This window comes from Poecilia mexicana, unplaced genomic scaffold (assembly GCF_051168715.1).
Source record: "Poecilia mexicana isolate PSO_F unplaced genomic scaffold, ASM5116871v1 scaffold_1, whole genome shotgun sequence".
NCBI classification, from domain to species: Eukaryota; Metazoa; Chordata; class Actinopteri; order Cyprinodontiformes; family Poeciliidae; genus Poecilia; species Poecilia mexicana.
Window position 1 is genome coordinate 7,770,359 of NW_028263370.1, and position 26,707 is coordinate 7,797,065.

A 26,707-nucleotide genomic window follows, 5' to 3' on the forward strand; every position below is an offset into this window, starting at 1 on the left:
CATTAATGTTGCTGCCTGTTCTGCAGCTGTGATGAAACCAACCTCCTTCACATTCATCCTCGATTACAATCAAAAAACAACGACGTATGTGTATATTTATGCTCACCCTCCCCGTACATGTGTTGTCTGAATGACTCTAAGCTGAGCTCATAAAACACTCGGCTCCCCCTACTTTGTTTTTTTTTTTTTTTCTTCTTCTTCCGTTTTATATTCTGAATGCAGGCACACATGGACAAAATGAGGCATTTTTCCATTACAAAGCTTATCATTAAATCCCCTCCTGCTGATCTTTTTGCTGGGTTTAAAGTAGAGAGTAGAATCATTAGAAACATCAGGAGACTTCACAGCCACTGGGGCTGAGCTAGCCTGGGGAGCTATCTCCGCTTGTGTGAAGAAGAGGAGCAGCGGGTCGGCGAGGTGACCCGTGACCTCGAGGAATACCGTCTGAGGGCAGAGGTCCTTCGTCCAAACTGTTGCACACGTTTGCTGAACCGCTGCTGCTGCAGATGAACCACATTTTGTGGCCTGCTTCCAGCCTCCAGTTTTTGTGCTGCTCATTTTGATTTTGGCGAGTTTTGACTAATTTTTTAATGACTTCTACAAGAATATAAGATCATCATGTTTTTTTTTTTTTTCTAGCCTGCTATCCAAAGAGAAAGTGACTTATAGGGCTGTGATTTTACTTCTGATTTCAGAATTTTTCCATAGTCGAATGCAAAAGTATTGTAACGTTGATTATCTTCACTTCAGACTTTCGAAATGCTGCCAACATTTCAAAATTCAGCGTGTTCTATAACGGAGGTTTAAAGAAAACGGAGCAATTTTGCTGGAGTATGTTCCGCTTTCCTGAAAGTCTAGCTCTCTAAGATATGAATATGATCACGCTTTGCACTTTTACACTGCAAAAACACAAAATCTTACCAAGTATTTTGCCTTGTATTTAATGCAAACATCTTGAATTAGGATGAAATTAACTTAAAAGTAACTTTTCAGCAAGAAACAGGAGGCTATTTTAAGTAAATATTTCATTAATATTAATCGAAAAGTGCTAGCTCCACTGGCAGATTATTTTATGTATAACGTGGGAAATATCAAGTTAAAGTAATCTGCCAGTGGAACTAGTATTTTTTAAATCAATATTAATGAATTGTTGACTTAAAATACGTTCTTGCTGAAAAGTTACAAGTTAACTTTGTCTTAATTCAAGTGTACCAAGACATTTGCACTAAAATCTTGGCAAAATATATTTGGTAAGACTTTGTTTGTGGAGTGTATTTGAATAACTTCAGTATTCAGAGCATTATTTTACGAAGGGTCATTACATGAGACTCTCATACTGACCCTGGCCTGTCTCACTCTTCCTGAAAATGCTGCGTCCACACTGAAGAGTGTTGTAAGTGTGAAACGGCACCGTTTCAATTGGAAGCTTTCCGCAGCGCGTGTTTGTGTCTGAAGACTTTCGGGTTTCGAGGCGGGCAGTGGAGTGCAGTCGCAGGCAGACTCTGGGGCACCTGAAACGTCAACTTGTGTGACAGAGAGGCCCTTGATTTGACAACAAGCCCAATTAGAAGCCATGGAGACACTGGGAGGAAGGAAGGTGGTGATGGTGGAGGCGGGGGGTGCGGGGTGCCATAGAGAAAGAGAGAGAGGGAGCGGGGTGGAGGAGGGGGAGGTGCTTAAGGACAGCCTCTAATTAACCCTTCAACTTTAATAAGTCCTGGCAGGACAGATCTGCGATGAGGAGCCGAGCGCTCGCGGACGAGCCGTTTTTAGCGGCTCAAATTATCACAGGCGGTGTTTAAACGAGAGGTTCAGCTGTGTTTGCGCAGCGGTGCGATGTGGAGTCAGGCTCTACCTTTGAAGTGCTCAGGGATGGCATTGAAGGCTATGACTAAGTTGTTTTGTACAAGATCCATTTCTGGCTCTGAGAGAGCGTGAGTGTTTGATTTGGACTAAAGGGAGCGTGTACACGTAAGTAGTCGTGTAGGAGCCTCAAAGCTGTTTAGAACAAGATGAAATGTATCGGTTGCCCTCCTGCTGCCGCTCTGTCAGCTATTGTTTGAGCTTAGTTTTCTTTTCTTTCCCAACACTCACCTACGCGTTTTCTAATCACAAACTTCTCTCTTTGTGTGTGTCTCCTTTTCTTTCCCTCCTCAGGTACTACTTCAAGAAGGCGAGCGATGAGTTTGAGTGTGGAGCGGTGTTCGAGGAAGTGTGGGAAGATGCCACTGTGCTGCCCATGTACGAGGGCAAGGTCCTGGGCAAAGTGGAGAGGATGGACTGAAAAAAAAAAAAAAACAATAACACAAACAACCAGTGCCCTTCCCACGCCCAACCACATGTTAAGCTTTCCCTTAAGAACTTGAGCAACAGACTCTATGAAAAACAAACAAACAAAAAAAAAAACCTCTGGACTTTTTTTTTTTTTTTATATTTCTTATTATTAAGCTAAACAGAGTTAATATATCCAGCACAAGAAACGCGATTGAAGGAAGACGAGCCAATGAAGTATGCCGAACTCAGAGGAGGAGCCGCCCCCTCCCTGACTCGCTCAACCAATCAGCCTTAGATCACACAAAGGGACGAAACTTTGAAGACCAACGCAAGAATCGGAGGCCAGGGGGGAGGAGAGACCCCGACTCCTCTTGAAGATAACCACTGAAGAAACCGTCGAGTTGCGACACGACGGCGGACTGATGGTGTCCTGTGCAGAGGGCTAAGCAGGCGCTGACAGAAACGCCCATACCGTGTGCATATACATACATATATATGTATATATACACATATTTTATATATATATAGATATATATATCTATATATATAATTCTTTTTTTCTTGAGTTTAAAGTTTTATTTAGTATTTATTAAAATAATACTTCCCTCTCCCCTCCCTTGTCTTAATCCGTTGACCCCGCCCCCTTTTTCCCTGTCGTCTCCAGCCAATGAACAAGCTGCTTTGAATGTTGGGAGAATACTCTAGTGATGCCGTTTCATGTTTGTCCGTTTTTTTTTTTTATGTTCCGCTAAGGTCGTCACACTAGCCTTGTTGCCACTTTCGACCCAAAATAACGACCTGGGCGTGGGTCCAGTCCAAAGCTTCGTTACGCTAACGGTCAATCCCACTTTTATATGCTGCTGATAGTTTTGTTCAAAGTTGTCACACCAGGATCTCCCAGCACTCATTGTCTGTCTCTCTCTCTCTCTCTCTCTCCCCCCCTCTCCCATCCCTCCCTTTCTCCTCTGCCTTTCCCTCTTTAGCGACAGAGCTCAATCTTTTTTTGTTGTGCCTTTGTTTGTAAACCAGGCATTGCACAGGGATGGGAAATAAAGTGGGGGGGGGGTAGAGAGGGGGGCAGGGCAGATTCACACAGAGAGAAGGCCTAATAAAGACAGTGTTTACAGCCCGCACACCGAAATAACTCGCGCTAATAACAAGAATCAGTTTGAGCCACTGAGAGCGACTTCTCGACGAAGTCGGCCAACATGTGCGGGAGGGGAAAAAAAAAACAAAAAAAACTACAAAACAGCAAAAACATCGTGAAGAATTTCCGCTCCAGTATCTTTTGAATGTTGTTACAGTAACACCGAATATAGCAGAGCTCCTGCGTATATTGTAATTATGCATTCTGAAGTATGAATACTGAAACACACACAGACACAAACACATGACTGCTGGTGTTTCTTGAGTACAGCACCTGTGCCTACATGGATGCCATACCATGTGCTACCCTGTTTCAGGGTTTTAATATATATCCCTTGGTTTTCAGAAGGGTTTTATGTTGAGAAGATATTTTTATGCTTTTAATAATGTCCTGTAATCATGTTTTTTTATTATTATTATTTTGTTTGTGTTCCTCTTTTTTTTTTTTTTTTTACACCTTGGCCTTTTTTTTGGTTGTTTTTTGGTTCATAATATCTAAACTGTAAATTATACATTATATAGAGAGTTTCATTTAAAGATTTACATGAATCTATAATTATTGTAATTATTGAGAGATGTAGCCTTTATTAAAGTTTTATATTTTTCAAATGAAAGCAGATGTTGTACTTATTTCGTGTTTTTAACAGAGTGACATCATAAGTATCCATATATTTTTATTCATTTATTGATGGATAAAGACAATAATGGTGACGCTCAAGGGAAGGTTTAAGTGTTTTATTTATCGAGTTAGTTTTATTCTACTTTTCTGATACCCAAGTGATGTGCAATGTTGGTGCAAACAGAAATTAGGCAGCCTTGTTTTCATAGGTTTGTAGTTGTTATCAATAATTGTCACCATTGAGCTTTTGTTAAAAAAAAAAGTCTTATTGTTGTTTTCACCACTGATCAAATGTGAAGGTTAAAATCTTTTCTCTATTTTCTGAGTGTGAGATTTTGCTCGTACAGTAAAATATTTTATTTTGAGGCTTGAAACACTTCCTCACCATGAGCGCCATAACCTGTGGAAGTGGCTGCAAGTTATAGTTCACTCAGAATCAAGCGACGAGCAGCACCGTCGAATGACGGCAATATCACCGTAGCATGAACTAAAGTAAAGCAGGCCTAGAACGGCTGGAGCAGTCGCCTGCTTTTTCTGCAACGTTCGTGTCTTAGAAACTTCAAAATCTTCACACAAATGGCACTATCGTGTAGAGATACTGTAGTGGTAGTATTTATTAAAAAAAAATTCTCTACTGGGTGTGGCGGTGGTGCAGAGGTAAATCCTGACCCGTCTATGGAGGCCTTTGTCCTGAAGCGGCTACGGGTTTGAGTCCCGGCCCGATGACCCAGGCAGCATGTCTTCCCCCTCTCTCATGACCCACTTTCCCGTCTGACAACTAGCACATATAAACTACTAAAGCCGACAATTAAAAAAATAAATAAATTGTCACCATGTTCTGACAGTGATATGAGATGGATAATCTGCGAAAAAAAAAATAAATCGATCTTCTCTGTTCTCTCCCAGTTCTTTCAGAGACAACAATGGAAATGCATTGCTTGGTCAGAAACAACTAATCGGAGCCAGGAAGGTCTCAGCGCTGTCAATCAAATTTGTAAACACGCTGCTCACACCCTCCCCCTTGCTTTCTGCTATTCTAAAGCAGACTGGGCCACAAATGCTAAGGCTGGTGATGATAGACAAACAATTTTCCTGTAATTGTAAGTTGTTTCTCTGCCGTGAGCTCACTGAGCAGCTCGTACGTGAGGATGATTAACAGAATTAAGACTTTTCTCCTGGCTCTGATTGGATGTTTTTTAACTGGGAGCAGTGAATTTCTGCAGATGGGCTCTGGGAGGAGGTGGAGGAACTCAATTTTTTTTTTTTTTCACAGATTATGACATAATGACAGTTTCAACAAATATGCACAAAAAATTTATAGAGATTACATATTGCAGCTTTAATCGGTGTTGCAAATGATAAACCACTGAATATTGACATCAGTTAAACGCTGACGTTGCTTCCTCAAATAAAAAGTTCTAAAACTGGAAACGTCTTTGCTTAAAAAGACAAGAATGGAACGGGAAACCGAAATCACCCAGTTCCCCTCTGTGATTAACTCTGCAGGCTTTCTGCTCGCCTCTTTAAACGAGAGACATTAAGCATGAAAATGAAGCCATGGTGCTAATTGGTGCTATTAAAGAGCAATGAGGGCCAGCGTTACTCTCTGTAAGTCAACACAAACGTTAATGAAGCACCCTGCCTCCCCTATCAGAGGGCCTCCACATGTTTGCTTCAATTATCTGGCTTCATATCAGCATTTTTGAGGGAAAAAAAAAATCATTTAACACCATGGAAATAATTCAGCGCTGGGGACTGGGATGCTGTCTGCATCATGCAGATGCACTCGGCTCGTGCATTTGAGTTCAAACTGTTTCCATTAAACGGGGAAAAAAGGCTCGCCGTTGATAAAAAACAGAAGTTGCCACATCATAAGATTCAAACAGCCATTACTTATGAGCTTATACTGCGCACAATTTCTTTTTTTTTATTCTATGTTTCCTTTTCCCTTTAAGTGAGTACACATGGAAAACAAAGTAGATGGAGAACTGTCCCATCCAAGATCTTTACACACTTCTTAACAATAAATGCTCCTCTGAAGACAAACAGTTTAGACGGACCACTAACAGATTCATTTTCCAGGCTTCGCCAAAGCTCAGAGCGGCGAGACTTTGCGACATAATTGTTGCATTACATACTCCACAAACCCTGGAATCAATTATGCTGTGGATTTCACTTGACAGTGAAGAGAGTTTAATCAGGACTAAGCAGCTAGTTTCTGCTGAGCGGTCGGGTTTGAGGCAGGTGCGCCGCTCCACGCCCCTCTCACCTGCACTGGCACCATCCTCCCTGACTCTTCTCAGCTCTAATCTTACAGCCTCTTGGGGACTCTGGCTCTGAAAAACAACCTGTCCAGGGAATCTGCTTACATTTTGCATACCCTCCCTCTTCTCCAACATCAGCTTGACCCCTCCCTGCTCCCAGCCCTCACCTCAAGCCCATTTTTAGATATTTTCACATTGCCTCTATCACATTCAAGGTGCTTTGTTGAGGTACAGTGCGGGTTATGTACGGGTTCCAGCTTTCACAGCAACTTGTCTTGAGTTTGACGCTTCTGATCCTTAAAATTCTCATTTGGGGCACGCAGTTCCTTGACTTTTTGAGAGCCGGAGAGGTTTCCATGCCGTAAATCTGATTTCGGTGTCTTTCTCCGACGTCCCAAACTTTGCAGCCTTTGCTGTTGTCTTTTCTCCTAATGGTGGCTTTTATTCCTCTTGCGTTGCCTTGTAATTGGCATAGCATGGTTGGGGCTATTGTAAACATGGCCGCGTGAAACGGGTATAAAGAGGCACCAGACGCTCCGCGGGCTAAGCCAGTGTGCGAAGCGGGCAGGGACTGCTGCTGCCTATTGTACTGCTGAAGCCTTTGTAGATTTGCAGTGGGCCCCCCTTTTTAATCGCCTTCTCATGCACCGCCTGCCGCCTCACTTTGCATATTTAATTGCCAGGTAAAATCATTTGCTCGACAATCCGTTTAATTATTTGATTGTACAGTAAACCGTAAAGAGTGAGCAGGGGGAAGTGGAAGGGATAAAGGGGGATAGGGAGAAGGAGGGAGAAAAGAGAGAGAGAGAGAGAGAGAGAGAGCAGCAGGCAGCGGAGAAAGAAAGGAGTCTGTTGCCAGAATAGACATCAAAGCTGTGCCTTGATGTTGATGTTGAATGGGCATTAATGGTTTCTGAAGGCAAGAGATTGCACAGGGAAAAAAAAAAAAGAAAAAGAGAAGAAAAAAAATAAACCTTCCTTTTTCTCTGACAATCCCGCCAGCCATCTCAGTAAATGCATAAACATTGGAAGCCGGTACAAGTTAGAGCATTGAACAGAGATAAAGAAAAAGAGACTGAGGGAAGCTAGTTAGATTGCTCACTTTTATTTCCTGTAATGACTAAAGATTGAGTTATGGAGAGAGATATGGGTCAAATGGACTGATCTGAGGTGATTAGGTTGCCTTCATAACATTGTTTTATATTGTTTTGGTTGTTTTAAATTGGTCCTGAAGCTGTTTCACTACAATAAAGGTAATCCATAATTTGATTGTCTGAACAGTCAAAGGCTTAGCTATGTTTTTGTTTTTTTTTCCACAAAAGAGGTACTGATTTGAACAGCTCATTTTTCCTTACTAAATGAATTAATCGTTTCAAAACTGATTCATCTATTTACTCCGGTTAATTTGTTAGGTATGAAAAGTTGTTTGAGTAGCTGAGACATTTAGGTGTGACGAAAAAAAAGCGGAAACAGAAGAAATGTGCACTGTATTTTAATTTTAAAGGAAGTTTTGTTGGGCCACAAAATATTACTTAGACGCTTTATATTTGAATCGACATTTGAATAGCTAGGGCAAATAACCGAGTCAAAATTTACACTTTTCATACAAAACAAAACATACAAATTTACATACAAAATGCTTTGAAGCAGGAAAAACACTGGTAGAAAAGAAAAAAACCCCACTAATTGTCAAACTATGTAAAGAAAATCATTAAACTCTTTACAAAAATACATCAAAACAAAGGTATTAAACTGAAAAATGTATAGTGGTACAAAATTCTTTAAATATAATCCACAAAGAATGAACACAAACATTTTGAAATAGACCAAAAATATTTGTGATGCAATGAAATTTATAAGCATATACAAGTAGTTAAATAAGTAAATAACCCCCAAAAAGGATCAAATTTACACAATAAAACGTGCAGAATCCCCTGCTAACACTTATTCATCTGAGTGGCTCTATGAACACATGACACAGTGATGTTTTTCCATTGTTGATGATTTGTCACAAAACTCTGAATGCTAGTATTCACAAATATTTCCAAATAATATGTAAAAGTCCTGATAACGACCATATAGCCTATTCTATGAATACTGTGAAAGGTTGACAGAATTTAACCAACAAAATACAAATGATTGAGAATTGAATAGTGGCAACATTTCAATTTTTATTTTTTTCTTCTCTATAATTTATCACAGTAAACAAACTTTAAGAACAACGATTTACAACGAGACGTAAAATAACACCCACAATACTTTTTAGCAACTCTATGACAATTCTACAACGCCATGATGCCGACATTTCACATTTGTCTTTCTCAAGCACCAAGCCAAATAAATGTATAGACTGGACTTGTTCACATCGACATGTTTTCTGAATATTGCCTCATGTTTCACGATGCTGTCAATGGGACTTGGCTCTCGTGAGTGACTGGTCCAAGCTTGGAGCTTAAACCACAGCTTACCTCAGAAATTTATCCAAAATCACCTTGATCCTCTTTCGACTGGCACTGCTGGAGATCTCCCTCTCTCTGTCTCTCTCTTCCAGTCGTGCCATCTGTCTCTTCTACTCTTCTTTGTTGTGAGCTGTGCTCATGACTTTCAGTTTCCTTGAACTATCTTGTCTTTCTTTCAATTTATTAGTGAGGGTCTTTGTGGGTGTGAGAGTCCAAAAGGTGTGTTGGCAAATGTCACCCTGAATTAGCAGACCCTTGAAAGGCATGCACGTCTGAAAGTGACGCTGCTCTTTTTTTTTTTTTTCTACAAAATGTACCTTAGTATAGAATGGCACTCTAACATTGATAGTTTAAAGAAAGAAACAAATAGATTTTCTAGTTTTTGGAGGGTTTTTTTTAAAGGATATTTCTGAGTTTACCCTCAGGTGTGGTGGTCCAGGCAAAACCTTGACTTGAATATCTTAGATAAACTATCTGGGTGGAGCTAAAGGTGGTTTGAGTTGATCCAACCTCAAACACTTGGACATTAAAGCTGAGAACATGTTGCTTAAGAGGCACCAAATAACCTCCACAACATTTTCACCGTCCCATTTTTCCAGTCCACGCCTTTTTCAGAGCCACCTAATCAGCAGGTAGAGATGACTTAGTGGTCACCAAAGAGTGAAAAGCGGGATCTTTAGAAGATTACCTCTACTACCATCGTTCTCTTCGAGTTATGTTTTGTCTTGTACAATGCTGAGAAGCATTGTTTATCTTACCAAGAGATGCTCCGCGTCCCCAGGAATTCTAAACACAGAGGAAGGAGCATATTGGCTCTGCTCTGATATAAAAGCATTCTTTTTGGGCAGTTGTTCATTTTATTTTGGGTGCATCCATTCATCTCTTTCCCTCCCTCTCTTCCTCTGCCAGTTCTCTTTCAGCTTAGGATAGGCATTGTCTATTTTGTCTAACTACCCCCTGTCGGGGTTGCAAACCACCCCCCAAGGGAAGCCTGTGTTCTTTGGGCAAGACTCGACTTCAGGCCAAAAACCGCTGTCAACAAGGAGAACAATTTGGCTGGCAACAGCCATATTTACAGATTGGTGAACCACAGCTCTATTTAGCAGTGTTCCTTCGTCAGTAAACACCACAGGTCGGAGTCTTTGTCTGATCTCAAAGGGAAAAATAGAGATAGAATTATGCATTGTGGCTTAAGGTTGGTCTGTACCAGCCACTTCTCAAATCACCATTGTTTGGAAGTTCAGAGCAGCTAAATGAGCCGATAACGCAGGTTTGTCATGACACACACTCCACATTCCTTGGTGACCGACTGGAATGCAGTTCCTCAAAAGACTTCGCCTGTGGCCTCTGTTTGGATACTGTTTGGTATATTTTCAATCTTGTCTTTTCTTGTACAGTCTTTTAAATTGGAATGGGCATTTCTAAAATTACTGTGATTTGGACTTTGTGGTAATTCATATAAATGGCTCAATCAAACTCTGTTTGCACCGTGGTACAAATACAGTGTCCGCCACTGTGCCAATACATTTCAGCCTGGAGTCTGGTTAACACACTAGCCCACATCAGAGTGTGGGCAGCTTGGTATGCAGCAGGAGAACACATTTGAAGTTTGGGATCAGAGAAGGCTTCAACACATTGCAGTAATGAAGTAAATCTGGGAGAGAAGAGAACAGTGAAATACTGTTCGATGCCGCTGACATCTACAGGGAGGCGACAATCAGGGTAAACGTCCTCGGTTCAGGGTGGATCAGGGACCCTCCAACTATTAAGTTGTGGTAAAAATAGTTTTTAAATTGGCCTGTCTGTGAATAAGAATGTAGGATTAATATTGATGTTGCATAAACTTTTATTGATTTTTTTATTCTCCTGTTGTGGTGAAAAATTGCCCAATGTCCCTAATATATACATAATGGCACTCCTGTTGACACAACCTCTAATTTTGAGTTTGTTTAGAGACGTTTCACCTGCGCACAGGATTTGTCCTGGAGGTGAGAGGTCATGAATGAAGCCCTGGATTGGCTGCTTTGCAAACCCTATAGCATGTCAAGGAACAATGCCACTCGGCATTCAGCCTTATCAAGCTGTCATAAATTTTTCCTTAACAAAACAAAGTAAGCGTGCCAAACTTTTGGTGTGCTTTATGTATTAGGGTATACATATCCCAAGTTTTATTTATTTTCTCACACAACAGTTCTCAATCCGTTCTCTGAAAATGTAAAAAGCATGTCGCAACTGCAAATCTACCAAGACAAACTTAGGTCAGCGAGGTGGAGTAACCGCAAGCTGCAGACAGCATGTAGGCAGCCAGAAGTTCAGAAATAGGCGGGTCGCGAGCTGGATGTGGACCGTGGGCTGCCATTTGAGGGCCACTTTTAAAGACAATGGATAAATAACTGGAAACTGTAGATAGATTAAGAGGTCATAAACTGATCCTCATACCAAAATCTCATGGTTTATTTTCTCAACAATGAACAGGCTTCTCTAGATCCAATAGTAACTTTTTGGGGGGGAATTAAGATGAGTCAAAATTATGGAGGAACTGTACTGTCATGACTTTAGGTGACTACCAGTTCAAGGCGACGGTACTCCTTGTTCTGCGAGAGAGCAGAAAGAATTCATAAGCGAGCGGAGGTTCGATCCGCGCAGAGAGAAGGTTTGCACGTGAGGGAAAAATCTGAGCGTGAACACAAAGATTTGAGAGAGTACAGAGAATATTTGAAAAAGCATTGCAAGTTTTAAGAGTATTCCTGTTTTGAAATTGAAAAAAAAAAAATAAGCTGACAGCAACGGGAAGAAATCCTGTTTTCAAATTGAAAATGTATGCTCTCAACTCATGGCAGTAAAATTCCCCCGTACAAAACGTATTAATAGGCAACAAAAGGAAGATCAGCACTAAAATCATTTAATTTGAATGCAGGTGAGTCATAAGACAGATGTAGTTAATGTTCAGTGGCCCTGAAAAAACAAACTGCAGCAGCGACCAACATTGTTGTCCGTACATGTTGTCTTGCCTGGGTGTGGCCGCCACAGACAGTATTGAACTGAGCTTGTATTTAGAAACTGGGGAATTTCTCTGTGCTTTTATCCTAAGACGACCACAGTGTTTCAGTGTTGTGCCTCACACATACCTTCAGCTCCGCAGTCCATTCCCCAGACAGCTGTGGGAAATGTGGTGAGGCCACTCTGGCTTTGGACGCCTCCCAGGCACCACAAGGATAAAAACTGGCCTTGGTCATGTGACCCTGTCATGTGACTCCTAGAAAACAGACGAGAGGAGTTAGAGGGCTAACCGCTGGGTTTTCATACACCTTAAACAGTTTGAAACTATAAGTCAATTACACCTCCCTTTGAGTATTGGTGATTCATATCCCCCATAACTCTAAAGCCTGGCTAAGAGATTGCAGATGCATAAATGATTCTCAGAGAATCACCTGGGCTGTGAGCTCTGACTGTTTCCCATCCAAGACACTCCGCCTGGTAAAGCTCTGGGCTTAGCCGCCATTGTTTACTCTTTCCCCACAGATCCGAGCACCTGTTACAGATTGAGCTGTACATAATCCAGCTGCAAGCCATTTTCTTCTAACACCCAAGAAGATAACAACCCCTCCAGCACAAGCGATTAGGCTAATTGGTCTTGATGATGGGAAGAAACAAAGTCGGATGAGAGGGTAGAAAGTTTGTGGGCCAGATATACTGGTCTGCAGGGGGAATCTGCTCAAAACAGGCAAACGGATATGTGTGCATCAGCCCAGTTGTGTTTTAAATAATGAGCAGTGACTTCCCTTGTTTGTGCTCATCATCACTTGTTCCATGTTCTGGCTGGCCGACATGCCCAACCCGGCACAACTAACCGCTGTTATGGCTAAATGCCTGCACATATCTGTCTGTCTCCATTCTCCATTCTGCCGCCAGCTTGCCCATCTTCTCATTTGCTTTTCATACAGAGGCAATTAAGTCAAGTTTCCCAATGCCCTACAAGATTCTTTGTTCTCGGTCTTTGTTTTTGTTGCTGTTCTCCCAGTTCCTAGCTGCTCTTTCTCTCTCGCCCATTCTTGCGGGTTTGTTTCGCGGGTGAGGAGGTCAAGGCCGGGGGCGTAAAAAAAGAGAGCAGGGAGTTGGTGGGGTGCATTTCCAGCTTTATGACTAACCACATGTGTTTCTGGGTCTTAATATTTATATGTTTCTCATGGAAAATAGGGTGGTGAAAGAGGATGCTGGGAGAAGAAAGACAGGCATATGGTTCTTGTTTGTAAGATTGCGCTAAGAGCTGGACTGTTTGTTTCCTGCGATGAGCAGAAGGAAATGCATTGTGCTAATCATCTTCTAGCTTGGCTCTCGCCCAGGCAGTGGTCACATTTTATTACATATATTAATACTGGATGTAAACAAAGTGTAGTTTGATAGAAATGCCTGATGCACTGCAATGCACAATTTCTTTTTTTAGATTTGATGCTTGCTTGAGTTTTCCAATGAGGCAAATATGTTAATGATTGTGCGCGAAACTCTCCTTGTTTCACACGCTAAAGCATCTTACTCCGTGCATGAAGTTCTGCTCCAGTGACTCTTTCACTTGTCTTGGGAACTGTTGGCAAAGGACTGATTATCATTATGAAAACCAGAACCAGGTACTTTGCTCCCACCTTTCTCTTCTCCTGTGTCTGAAACCAAACCAAATCCCTTGTAGGGGATGGCAGTGGAAGTCCGTGGTGCGTTCCATTCTTTTTGGGATGTAATCTGCTCAGGATCAGACTTTGCATATAATATTCTGCTATGATTCTTTCCACAGATTGTGGGAGGCAGCTGTTTCATGTGATTTCTTTCATGTGGAACTCCACCGCTTGAAAACAAAGCCTCTTTTTTGGAGATTTTCTGAAAATGACTCCCGCAAAATTAATTCCATATACCTCAGGAACTACAAGGTGTATTTGACTGGTTCTGGTACCAAAACAAAGGTAATATTCCAAATAATACTTTAGAGTTCTAAAAATCAACATTTGTATTATTGAGTAAGAGCAAATACATATGGCACACAGTGAAAACAGTGTGGCTTTTCATTGAAAGCATGCAGTTGAAACCCAGAACCTCTAGCAATCCACAGTATAGGCTCTGACCACTGACTGTACCAAATTTCATTTAAAAAAAAACCAAAAACAAAAAAAAAACATATATCTTTCCCATATATATATGGGAAAGGTATTAGTTGATAAAATTCCAGCCATACATTATAAATGTGCCAGTTTTTGGACCGTGTATGCAATTAGAAATTTCTCACTCTTTCTAATTTTTTTCCCAACGTATATCTTCCTATAAATATTGTTTGCAATTATTAACAATGGTTTTGTCCTGGGCGCTCTGGTTATAAAAGCATTGGTTGATTTGGGTGATTGACACATCCAATAGGCAATAGAATTGGGGGGGGGGGATGAGGGGGGGATCCCATAGCAACATCATTCACCAATCACAACTAGCGAAAATGCATTTGCGTAAATGACCGGAAAGGTCCAGCTGCGCGCTGACGTGAAGGAAGTTCTTTGAGTTTATAGGCGTATCCATGGAGACAGAAAAGTTGAAAATAGTGAGGAATCACATCAGTGTGACACAAAGACAATGGATTACAAGACCTGAATGAATATATTTGCTCTAACATGGATTATGACAATGACACAGCAAAGGTAGGACTGAATTTATATTTAGCTTCGTGAAATTAGCTTTTTTTTTTTGGCTTTCTTTGGCTGCTGGTTCAGTGAGTTTTGAACATATTATATATATATATATAAAACATAACATATTATATTGATTCTGGTATTGTAGGAAACAGCAGAGCTGATTGGTAGTTAGTGGCGCAGTTAGTAGCACTGTTGCGTTGCAGCAAGAAGGTCCGGGGTTCGATTCCCAGCCCACGGTCTTTCTGCACGGTGTTTGCGTGTTCTCTCCGACTTCCTCCCACAGTCAAAAAAACCCAAAAAACATGACTATTAGGTTAATTGGTTTCTCTAAATTGTTCCTAGGTGTGTGTGTCCTGTCTGTCTCTGTGTCGCCCTGCGACAGACTGGCGACCCCAGAACGTTCGCTGGAGATAGGCACCACTTGGATGAATGGTGGTTAGGACCGTGTTCAATCCAGCTGAGATCATAGAAGAGGCTCACATGGCCTTTAAGATTTAAAGACAGTGAATGGGGCAAAATCAAACCTTAGCAATGCATGTAGAGGAAGCATCTCTAAGCAGTCTTTTTTTTTTTCTTTTTTTATACAAAGTATTAAATAAATATCTGTGTATTCACATTGCTTTCTGTATTACAACCAACCAAATTTTATGTCATTTTTTACCCTTTTCATTCCTTTTATCAAGTACTTTCTGTTGAAAACAGTTAGCATTCAGTAAAATAACCAATCACAGCAGTATGTGTTGCTTCAAGATACTGCCTGATTTAAATCAGTGGAAAATTACCATACAAAACAACAGGACTATAAAGGCATGTCAAAACTCAGCTGAACATCAAAGTGATGTGTTCATCCAAAACAGTTGAGCACTAAATGAGTCACAGACATCTTTCAAGGAGGCATGGCCTGTCGTTTGTCGAAATGGGACACCGGAAAGGCAAACAGATTATTTATTCATGTGTTGATTTGATGGTTGTTTTGGTCCCTCTTGTCACACTTCCATTTCAAATGTCAGAGGACCTCATTTAGGCTGTGTCAAAGAAGAAGTGCCACGTGGAGAGACGGGACCGAGTCAGCTGCTCTCGCAGAAAGAGACGGCACTTTTTGAAAGGATGCAAGTTTAGCGTTAGCCTTAGCTGCACACTCTTTGGTCTTTCCTCATGAATATGGATCTTATTGTGAAAAAAAAGAGGGTAAAGGATTCTGTTTCGCTGATCCCATCTCCTGCTTTGGATGATTTTAAGAGGATAAAAAAACAACAAAAAAACAAAGCAAATCAGAGCAATGAAGTAAGTGGAGGTGGAAGGTCATGAGTGACAGCGGGATGAGTGCAAGCCAGGAAAGTGAAAGAGAGAGAAGGATATTCAGTGCTGCTTTATTTTGCCGGGGTGTAGGCTGATGTAAACAAACACAGAGCTTATGCAAGCTTTTGATCTTATGATCCGTGAAATCTTCCCGGAGAAAACAGGAAAATTAGGCCTCACTGAAGGGAAAGAGGAGGGGCGCAGTGGGCAAAAGGCTCATCGGAGAAGATATTTAGCAGGAGAGCTGGAGTTAAATGAACATCCCCCTCCACTTAATTTGACGCAACTTAACACTGTTTTCCCTGAATGTTTAACCCTGAGGTACTCATGAGGATTTGTCGAATGATTGTTCCCTGATCAAAGTTGAAGAGTCTAAGCCATTTTTTTTTCATTACTGTAATTGACTTTATTCAATAGTGGGTCCTTATGGCGAAGGACCGTTGAGCAGGACCACACAGTGGATTGCAAAGCACCAATAACCAGGCGATTAGTTCTGTTTCACCATAGACCGGGTTCGTATGGGGAAATCTTTTTAAAATTCTTTTTAAATGTGGATCTTATTGAGCAAAGCTGATTTTCATCAGATGGCCACATTCGCTGAATTTTGTTGACACTGCACTGGCGGCTCAAGGGGGTGGGGGGTGGGGATGGGCTGCTGGGTGATAAAAGTGGGATAGGGAGGAAGAGGAGGAGGAGGAGGAGGGGGAGGCTACTTGAAAGACAGAAAAGAAGGAATCAGTTTCTTTGCCCACAAGCTGCACTTTTAAAAAATTCTTTCCCCTCACGTAGCTCCCTGGTAGGATATGTGAGTTTGGTACAGAGGTGAGCAAGCTTACCCCCCACCCTCCCTCTGTGGAAAACTCGTGCCCAAGAGCTATTCATTTGAACTTCAGTGAGAGGCAGCCTTCTTGTGAGGACTTGAAACAGGCATCTTATGGAAGCTGTTAGAAGTGCCCAGGCATGCTTTCTTTATCTGATGTGATGTGAGGCTCACTTTTGTTTGATGAATCCATACATGGATACAAAACTGGTATCCGAGGATGGAAAGGAGTGCGATCAGGAGCAAAACGGGGAAGATGGGAGGATGAAGACCCTGACACTGTGGCTGTGCCACACCTGTTACAGCATGTTTCTGAGAGTAATGACAAAAGGCAAGCCAGACATTCTGCTTACGTTTCTTTACAAAGTGTTAAATATCTTTCATTTTTATCTTTCTCTTGATGGCTGTCTTTTGTTAGTTTGGCATCCTTATGTACATTTAATGGGTGTGCAGCTCCTCTGTAGAACATACATGGCTTTATAGGGCACAGTACACCCCAGAAATGCAATTTTTTTGAAAACTAATCTAGTTGAATTTGACATGACCATGATGCAACTCTTATCAGATTTTTAAGTTCAGATACTTAACAATTTAATGCAAACATAAATTGAATTTCTCCACCCCCAACAATGGCTGTTGACCTTTTAGTGAAGTATTGCCACCATCTTCTGATGATTGCAGACGCAGCCAATCGCTGCACCTAGCATCATACAAACATATTGCATAATGGTTCTGTATGTTTGTGGTGTATAAAATTACATTTTTTGTTTTACCCAGCCTGCATATGTTGTGTTCCTTTTAAAAATTATGCTCCTTTTGGTGCAGAGGGAATGGTGCATATGACAATGTTATGCCATGTTATGTTATGTTCTTCCCTCTCATTTGCGTCCTCAGTTTGTTCGTAAAATCTCAACTTTGTCCAGTTTGTTCAGAATAATAATCAAAATATAATTATAATCCTACTTTACGTTGCTAAGTTACTCAAATAAATTAAGAAGTAACAGAGCAAGAAAAGGAAAGTAAATATAAATTAGCTAAAAACATGTCAATGACTTGTAAAGGTGTCAGGGAAACATCGTTTCTCAGCTGCTGTTAATTAAAAAAAATGAAGATTTTCATGTTTTTCTTTCATATGGTGCAGGCACGTGCAGGGGGGGGGGCAAGGGGTGCTTGAGCGCCTGCCCCTTTTGCTCCTTGCCCCCAAGTGCCCTTTTGGTCAATTGTTTTTTTTTTTGTTTTTTTTGGTATTATTATTTCCTAAGCCCTCCTCTGACACATAATAACATGTACTAAAGTTATTTGTTTTTTTGTTGTTTTTTTTTTGTACAACATAATAAGCCCTCCGGTCACCTTGTTACCTTTGACCTTTTGCCCGTGACGCATGACGCAGTTGCCTCTCGCACAGTGAGATAAGGCGGCTAACTGGAGCTCAACATAGAGAACGTTCCAGATTACAGAACAGTTTTTGGTGAATTAAAAAAAAATCGTTTTTGGTGAATAAAGTGGAGTAGACTTGCTACCTGTCAGATAACAGAAAACGTTGAAGTATCGTTTCTGCTTCAGCACGGAGTAGCGGTTTAAGCAGAGAGGTAATGAAATACAACAGACACTGACAGGCCTCTGCGTCTGCCTTTCTCTGAAGAACTACTGAGCGGGAGGAGACAGCCAGGTGAGGAAAAACTGTTCTTATCTATCGATTCGGTATTTTGTGCTGTTAGCTAGCTGCTAGCTAACAACTTTGCTAGCAAAGCTGGATAACTAAAAAGCTTCTTCCCTGTATCGTTAATGATATCAGTCATTCTTCAGTATTGCTTATGCAATAGGGGCACATCGCCCGTCCAAAACTTATCATCTTATCATCTCCATAATGAACATATGTCTTCTAATTTCCTTTGCTGGATAATGTACATTGCATTTATTCTGGCATTTGTCTTGAAGGAGAATAGCACTTAAATAAAAGTCCAACAAGGATATTCATTTAGAATTAAAAATTACTCACCCTGAATTACCATGATAGATATAATGTATGTAATAAAAGTGTGTCAATAATGAAGGGGAAAAACTCAACCAGACTTTAAGTAAGTTTAGGGTCTGGTTCGCAGAGTATGAAGTTAAATTTTTTTCCCCAATTATTCAATGAGCAAATTAGTTTGTTTTGCAAAAAATAAAAAATAAAAAATCACTTCATGAGGCAAAAATGTGTGATTTTAATTAAAAAAAAAAAAAGTTTTTAAGCAAAACTCAATAGGCTTTTCTCATGGTGATACTCATTAACAATTCAATTTTAGATGTGCCCCTTTTTTTTTTTTGAGCACATGCCACTTTAGTGGTCTCTGCACGGCCGTGATATGGTGTTTTGGCCACATAATAGATGTAAATAGAGAATGGTGTTAAACATTGTGTCGCTGATGCCTTCCTCCACAAACAAAAAGTGGTCCATCCATCCATCCATCCATCCATCCATCCATCCATCCATCCATCCATCCATCCAGCCAGCCAGCCAGCCAGCCAGCCAGCCAGCCATCCATCCAGCACAGAATCGTGACTACTATTCTCCAGGACACTGTTGAGATGATTAAGAGCTGAAACTGTCAGCCAGACCCTCACATCATACATCAGTGTCTGACTTCAAATATGAGCTTCTGGGGGGAAGGAAAAAGTATTTGCTCCCAAACCTTGTGGATAGCCTTAGCACAAGAGTTGAAGCTTTAAAATCTGTTAATTAATCTGTCAATCTATCTGTTTTTCTCCATAGGCCACAACCAGTAAACCTCTTTCTTCACCAAAACAGACCAGAGAAAAGCTCTCATTACTGCAGACAAAGCGTTCAATCCATTAATCCATATTTTACTCTAACTTGGCATCGCTTGGGAAAAAAAAAAAAAAAAAAAAAAAAAGCCACCAAGATACTTAATTCCTCCTTCCAGGCAGACTTACCCTGGATCTGCTTTGAGCATTCCACTTTTTAGATATTACAAATTATATATATTTTTTTTGTTTTTGTCTTTTTTTTATTTGTGAAAGAGGCAGAATGTATGCAAGTCATTATTATGAGTTGTGCTAGAAAAGAAAAGGAGCTATGGACGCTTTATGAACACAATAAATGTCTCAGTCTGTAATTTGGCAACGTGCAACCTCAGGAAAACCACAGGATGTCACTTAGAAACAGACAACTCTTACTTTGAGACCAAAAATAGCTACTAAATCCATATAATTTGGGAAGAAATCCTTGTAGGAGTTTTTCTGAGCAAAGGTGCAGTATTTAGAGTAAAAAAAAAGTCACTTGCCAAAGGGTTGAGTGTGCTTTTAGCATTTCTTTATTTTACCATTTTACGTTTTATTTTAGCTGGAAAAGAACTTTTGAAATCTGTATATCGTTTTTTCTTTCTCTTCACATATACAACACTGTGAGTTACTCTGTTACAAATCACAATGAAATACACTGAAAGTTGCAGTTGTACCAAAACAAATTTTGTGAAAATTTAAGAGCTATAGTTGCATTTGTAAGTAAACATATGTTACATGTACAGTAAAAATATCTCATCACATTTAAATTGATAACTACCAAAGTGTAAATGTGCTCTTCCAGCTTTGTCTCAGACATGGACTTGTTTTTCCACCAACAATGTATCAAACGTATCAACACTCGGTGCTGAATACCCAAAATGCCACGGCACATTTCAGGTTTTATGCCCTTTTGTCTGCGTTGTTTGCCGTTCAACTTTGTATGATAACGAATCAAAGCTTTCCCAATCTAAGTTTGTTTTCCACTTGAAATGCAGTCTTTTTGTGTTTGCTGCTCTTTGAAAACATTTCTTTTTGAAAGTGGGGGGGGGGAAAGAAGCCGTGGAGATGACAGGCACTGAGCTAAAATGGCCAAGTAGTAAAAATGTCACCAAAAAAGCACATTCTGCATTACTTTTGATGGAGATCCGCCTTTTAACAAGTTCTTCACTAGAGATCTTTTCAAATCTCAAAGAGAGAGAGAAAGGGCAGAAGACAGCAGACAAAAGAACCCAAACGCAGAGACTTCACTTCTCCCTTGAAGATGTTAAAATTAGTGTCTTAAAAAAAAATCAAAGGCTCAACATTAAACGCTGAAAGATGCTTGAAATGTCGACACTGCAGTGTTTTAGAAAAAAGGACATAAGATGAGAGATACTTGCAACAGACTTTGGTGTCACTTCAAAGCCTTGACTTTAAGAAAGTGGGCTAATATAATACTGATAGGAGAATCTTTACCTGGCTCTGTTGACCTCATCTTAAGCTTCTGACAGTCCAACCACACATCTCAGGACAATGCCGTCACACCAGGAGGTAAGGTGTGGGCCGAGGGGTCTGCAGGCTGAGGGAGGTTTGACGTGTAACCCTTGAGGGCGTCTTTGGTCTCTTGCTCTGGTGACGGCTTCTTTCTTTCTTTTCTTTTTTTTTTCTCTTGTTATGCTTCGAAAAAGATGGCCGCCTTTGAACTCTGCAGCAGCTATAGAAACGGCTGGAGTTCCTCCACTTTATGGCCTGGTTGTCAGCGTCTGACTGGGCTATCGTGATGGGCCGACATCATTAGAGGCCGCCGTACACAGGACACATATTGACACATTTGCTGACACAGAGTACATAAACAAGGCTCTGTGGAAGTGAACGTGTGCGGGTGTGTTTGTTTTTTTGGGGGGGCATTTTAATTGGCTCGGCCCGCAAAGTTACGGACATCAAAAAGCCCATGAGCAGCAGAGGCCTGATGGGTTTGGACTGGTGAGAACTCCCCTTTCATGTCTTGGATTTCAGACTTTGTGAACAAAATAAAACTTTTACATCTCTTGTTAGCCTTGAATCCTCCTGGATCAGGAGGAACAATTTGTGGCAGATGAGTTGAATTTTATGAGGTTCATCAAAAAACAAAACAAAAAAAAAAACAATAGATTATTGATAAAGGAGCTAAGTTTATGTTGCGTGGCACAATTGCAATTGCCTTGCAGAAGTGTTCATTTAATTTTCAATTCATTTACTGGATCTTATGAGACAGACCAACACAAAGTAGTGAATGGTTACAAACTGGAAGAATTATTGTTATTATTTTTAATAAAAGACAAAGAAAATGTGGCCTACATTTTTGGCCTGGTTTAACACATAATATCTGAATCCTGGTGGAAAATTCAGCCGTTCACACATTGATTTTCACTTTGATTGATCAAAACATCCCATAGTTTTACTCTCTAAATGCTCTTTTTTTGCTTCATATTTTTTATATTTTCCTTTAAAATTTATTTTGCTTATAAATTTTGCTTGGTCACCCTGTGTCCCCTGAAAGGTACCTTTGGAGTAAAATGTATTACTGGTTTTAGTTGGAAAGCTGCATCTGCTGTCGCTGTTATTTGGATGCACGGTGGGAGTCTTCTGGGTCGTTATGCAAATTTCCCTTTGTATTTATGGGCAGGAACAGGGCGGTCCACACAGCAGCTGCACATGCACTCTGATCAGGGCCGTGCAGAGACCACTAAAGGGGCAGGTGCTCAAAATAAAAAAAGGGCACCGCATTCTAAGACAGAATATTAACAAATAAACAATAATAAATTACAAAATTGTGAGATATACAATCAAAGTTAAGGAAAATCTCTATATAGAGCATACAACTATGCATATGTAAGATATTATATTAGTAATTTCTTTCTGCAGGTCTATTTTGTTAAAGCAAAGTATTGCAATATTCAAACCCGCAATTTAGCAAGATATGTAAATCAGAGCTAAACCACCAGACATATTTAGTCTTAACAGAATTACACTATTAAAAATGTAACGTAGGGCACAATGCAACCTTTTAGTGGACAGTAATCTATAAAAAAGAGCTGCCTGTTTGCTATACTTGCAGTGGAGATGAAGATGGTCCATTCAGGAAAGCAGAGCTGCATCAAACTTTAATGTCGAACTTCATAAAAAAGAAAAATCAAAAGCAAAAATTGAATTGTTAAAGCATGTCACCATGAGAAAAGCCTACTGAGTTTTGCTTAAAAAAACTTTTAAAAAAATTAAAATCACACAGTTTTGTCTCAAGAAGTGATTTTTTTTTTTTTTGCAAAACAAACTTATTTGCGCATGTCATAAATCTTTTCTTGCTATTCTAAGTTTTTGTTTGTGACTCAAAGTTTTGCTTGTGATTCTCACATGACGTCAGACCGCAAAAAAATCACAAAAAAGATTTCTGATGTGTGCAAATAAAAGTTTGTTTGGCAAATAATTTTTTAAGTTCACAAGACAAAAATGAGTTATTTAATTTAAATATAAGTTTTTTAAACTAAACTTTTTGTTTTAAAAAAAGGAATCATTACAATTCCAAAAGTTTTGATTACAATTTTATTTTACTTAATTAAGGTTAATTTTTTTTTTCATTAAATAATTGGGAGACAAAAAAATTAACTTCATACTCTCCGAACCAGACCCTAAACTTACTTAAGGTCTGGGTTGAGTTTTTTTCCCCTTCATTATTGACACACTTTTATTACATACATTATATCTATCATGGTAATTCAGGGTGAGTTATTTTTTAATTCTAAATGAATATCCTTGTTGGACTTTTATTTAAGTGCTATTCTCCTTCAAGGTACATTTACCTAACGCTAGAATAAATGCAATGTACATTATGCAGCAAAGGAAATTAGAAGACATATATCCATTATGGAGATAAGTTTTGGACGGGCGATGTGCCCCTATTGCATTTAAGCGATACTGAAGAATGACTGAAATCATTAACGATACAGGGAAGAAGCTTTTTAGTTATCTAGCTTTGCTAGCAAAGTCGTTAGCTACCAGCTAGTTAACAACACAACAACAACAGCCTAATGTCTGTAAAAAAAAAACCCCAACAAAAAACAAATAATTTTAGTACATGTTGTTATGTGTCAGAAGAGGGCTTAGAAAATAATAATAAAAAAAAAATTGACCCAAAGGCCACTTGGGGGCAAGGAGCAAAAGGGGCAGGTGCTCAAGCACCCCCAGCGCCCCCCCTCCGCCCTCTGCACGTGCCTGACTCTGATCACATGTACTGGGACATATGAAGGAAATGTGCGCCTGGTTTTAGACCTCTGAATATTTTTGTTCGCTGCACTTTCCAAAAATTTGTTCCTACTCCAACTTTGAGCTTGAAAGTTGCACGCTTTTATCCATGAAGCCCAAGATGTTTGTTAAAGAGGAGGAATTGCTGCAAAGTCAGAGATTGAATGCAGGTGGTTGTAGACAGAAAATCGATTTAGTAAATAAGCTGAATTTAATTACACTGTCTTACAGTTAGGATCAGATGAGGATGTCTACATTTTGAATCTGCCTGTCTGGTTGGATTAAATTGACATTATTTTTTTCATACTATGAATGGGATTTTTTTTTCTCGTAGAGTGCCTTGAGACGTTTGTTGGGAATTGAGTCTATAAAAATAAATGGAATTAAGCTGAACTAAATGAAAAACTTCTCACTAAACTGTTTTTATTATATTACGTAATTATTACTGCTGCTCTTTGAAGAGCCTAAAGAATTGTCAGAGAGGAAACAGCTTTAATAACACCATCAGGGTTAAATTATAAAAGCATGGTTAGGGTATAAAACTGTTGTCCAAGCCTGTATTTAAAAAAAAAAATGTAGCACAGATTTTTCCATCACCTGAAAGAGGAAAGAGTTTTGCACAGGACAGGGAGAGACATGCAGAGAGCGGTGGGCAGGAAGAAATTGATATTGCATATTGATTCTGGGGAAGCTGCAAAGACCTGCAGCTCAGATGTGACAGTATGTTGACAGAGAAAACATTTAGTTGTGAACCCTGCAAATCTTGCTTTGATGGAAGACTGGAAGGAAGAAAACCATTGTTATAATAAAATCCCAAATTGAAATCTGTAGTTGCAATGTAACCAAATTTGAAGATGTAGAAGGATGAATTATCTTGCGAGGCAACGTGTGAAAGCAAAACCAAGAAATTGTTCCAAAAAAGAGCGGCTTTGGTACTTGACATCTTCAGCCTTGTTGTTTCCTTACGAGCCTAGTAAAATGTAAAACATTTCTCCTCCCAAAAGTTTTTTTGTGAATACTTAAATATTCCAGTCTGCGTAACTTCAAAGAACTGACGATGTTCGCAAGTCCACATCCCTGCGAGCTCTCTGCTCATTCCCGCTCTTTCATTCCGTCGGCCCCTTCAGTAAATATGTGCAATGCCTCGTCTTTTCAAACAGATTCATTTTCCATGTATTTATTTTAAATGAATATTATTAGCTGGCCAGGCAAGAAAAGGTTCTTATGCTAATCCGCCGGAATCGCACAGGCATTTTCCTTTAATGCCTACTTATAGGCCATTCTTTAACGACTATTTGCCTCACAGTCTTAGCAAATGAGCTCTGCACCCTAGACTCCTCTGCGCTCATAATTTCATTGCTAACAAGAAGATACCCCCACCTCGTCCTCCACCCCCACCCCAACCAAGCACCCCCGCCCCACCCCACCCTCTTTCCCTCCTTTTTTTTTTTTTTTTTTTTTACTTTGATCCTAGAATGTGTTTTTGAATCTGCTGGTTGTGTATTCGAACATCAATGGAGCCACGGTTGCAAGTGCTTGCTTTCATTATTTTTCAAAGAGATAAAACGAAACAACAGAGGGATGGGAGGAGACGTAGGGGGTGGGGGGGCGGCTTGGTTGGGGGCATCATGGGAGGAAGCACAGGGAGGGTAGGTGACAGACCAGGACGAGCCTCGCAATGTGTGTCAACGTGAAGTCACATCATTATCTGGTTGTGTCCTCCTTATTACAATAGCTGACCTCACCACCGTCGCTTCTGCTTTTTGCTGGACTGGTGCTTTAAATGCTGCCTTGTTGTTCTTTCTAAACAAACTGACCTTTCTTTTTCTTTTTCTTTTTTATCTAATAATACTTTCTATTGCTTCCAGGTGTGTTTTGAATTCACAGTTCCCCCACTAAGACAAAAGTAGAGTTAAAGTTTTCAGTACAGTGGCAGAGACGGATAGCTGCGAATAAAGACAGGATTTGTAGTGATACATTTTCCAAACTTGTATTTTCACGTCACATGAAAGCAGTGTTGCCAAATATGTCGTACGTTTGGCAAATACCTATAAAATAAGAATAACAGGTGAGAAACTTGACAAACCACATTGAACATATTCCACATTCTCTACCTCTGTAACATATTTCTTCATTAATAGCTCAACAGACCGGAAAAAAGAGATGAATAATACTCTGCTTTTCAATTATGCACAAAGAAAATATACAGAGCACAAGATAATTTAAAACTGCAAACATTTAACAACAGTTTTATAAAGTATTAATCAAAGTAAACCAAATCTACATCCACACATTTCACACATTTGGCAACAGCTAGAGCCTTGCTCTGATTCTTTAATAAGAATAAGTAAATTCAGAGTATTTAGTGATTATGGAGGAGATATGTTTATTAAAAATATATTCACTTGTCAATCCTGTGATCTTATTGAGGAAATTAATCATTCATTTTCACATACCAAAACATGGAAGTTCAATATGTCTGCAGAAACATGTTTGCTGTTGTCTTGTGTTGTGTTCTTCCTTTTCTTAAATGATGATTTACCCAAAAAAGTTAATTTTTACATCAAACCCAGTAGGTGTTAGTCTACAGAGCAGGGCATCATCAGTGCAAATGCACTGTCAACTATTTGTTTTTTTTTTAGATTATGTTCTTTTAATCACATCCAGTCACGGCTGTCAACTCAGACAGATATACCAACTATGGGTCCATTTCAGTCAATTAGTCCCAGATTGCAAGGTACATTTTTAAGCATAAGAGCAAAGTCCAGGTCGTAAATGTAGCTCCTGATCCGGTAATGCACACCTCTCAAAAATAAGTGCTCCACTCTGTTTTTCAGGCGTTTTCAAGAGGCAAACATGCATGGAAAATGAATCAAATGCATAGATAGATTTGTCACTGCTTGTTCAGCTTCTTGATACATTTTATTTAAAGCACCTTTCAAAACACTCAAGGACACTGTACAAACAAGATTATGGGGGAAAAAAAAACAAAAAAACATGACAATAAACCAACAAACCATCAGCAACCTTCATGAGGTAAAATATTGCAGAGGACATGAAAATTTGACCAGATGATTTTGATATTGGCGGTTTTTAAACTGAAGAAGGGAATCAAT

At 39.8% G+C, this 26,707-nt stretch overlaps 1 protein-coding gene across 4 annotated transcripts in view; it reads left to right on the plus strand.

Annotated features, from left to right (window-relative positions):
• Positions 1-4,034, plus strand: part of LOC106932512 (axin-2-like) — a 31,258-nt gene extending 27,224 nt beyond the window's left edge. For all 4 annotated transcript variants that reach the window (XR_015761938.1, XM_088002462.1, XM_088002387.1 and 1 more), the window contains exon 11: positions 2,158-4,034. Coding sequence is in view for 3 of the 4 variants with exons in the window: in XM_088002462.1 (XP_087858588.1) it covers positions 2,158-2,284 (127 nt within the window). In the remaining variant the exon portion in view is untranslated. The remainder of the gene's footprint in view (positions 1-2,157) is intronic.
• The last annotated feature ends 22,673 nt before the right edge of the window (positions 4,035-26,707 follow it).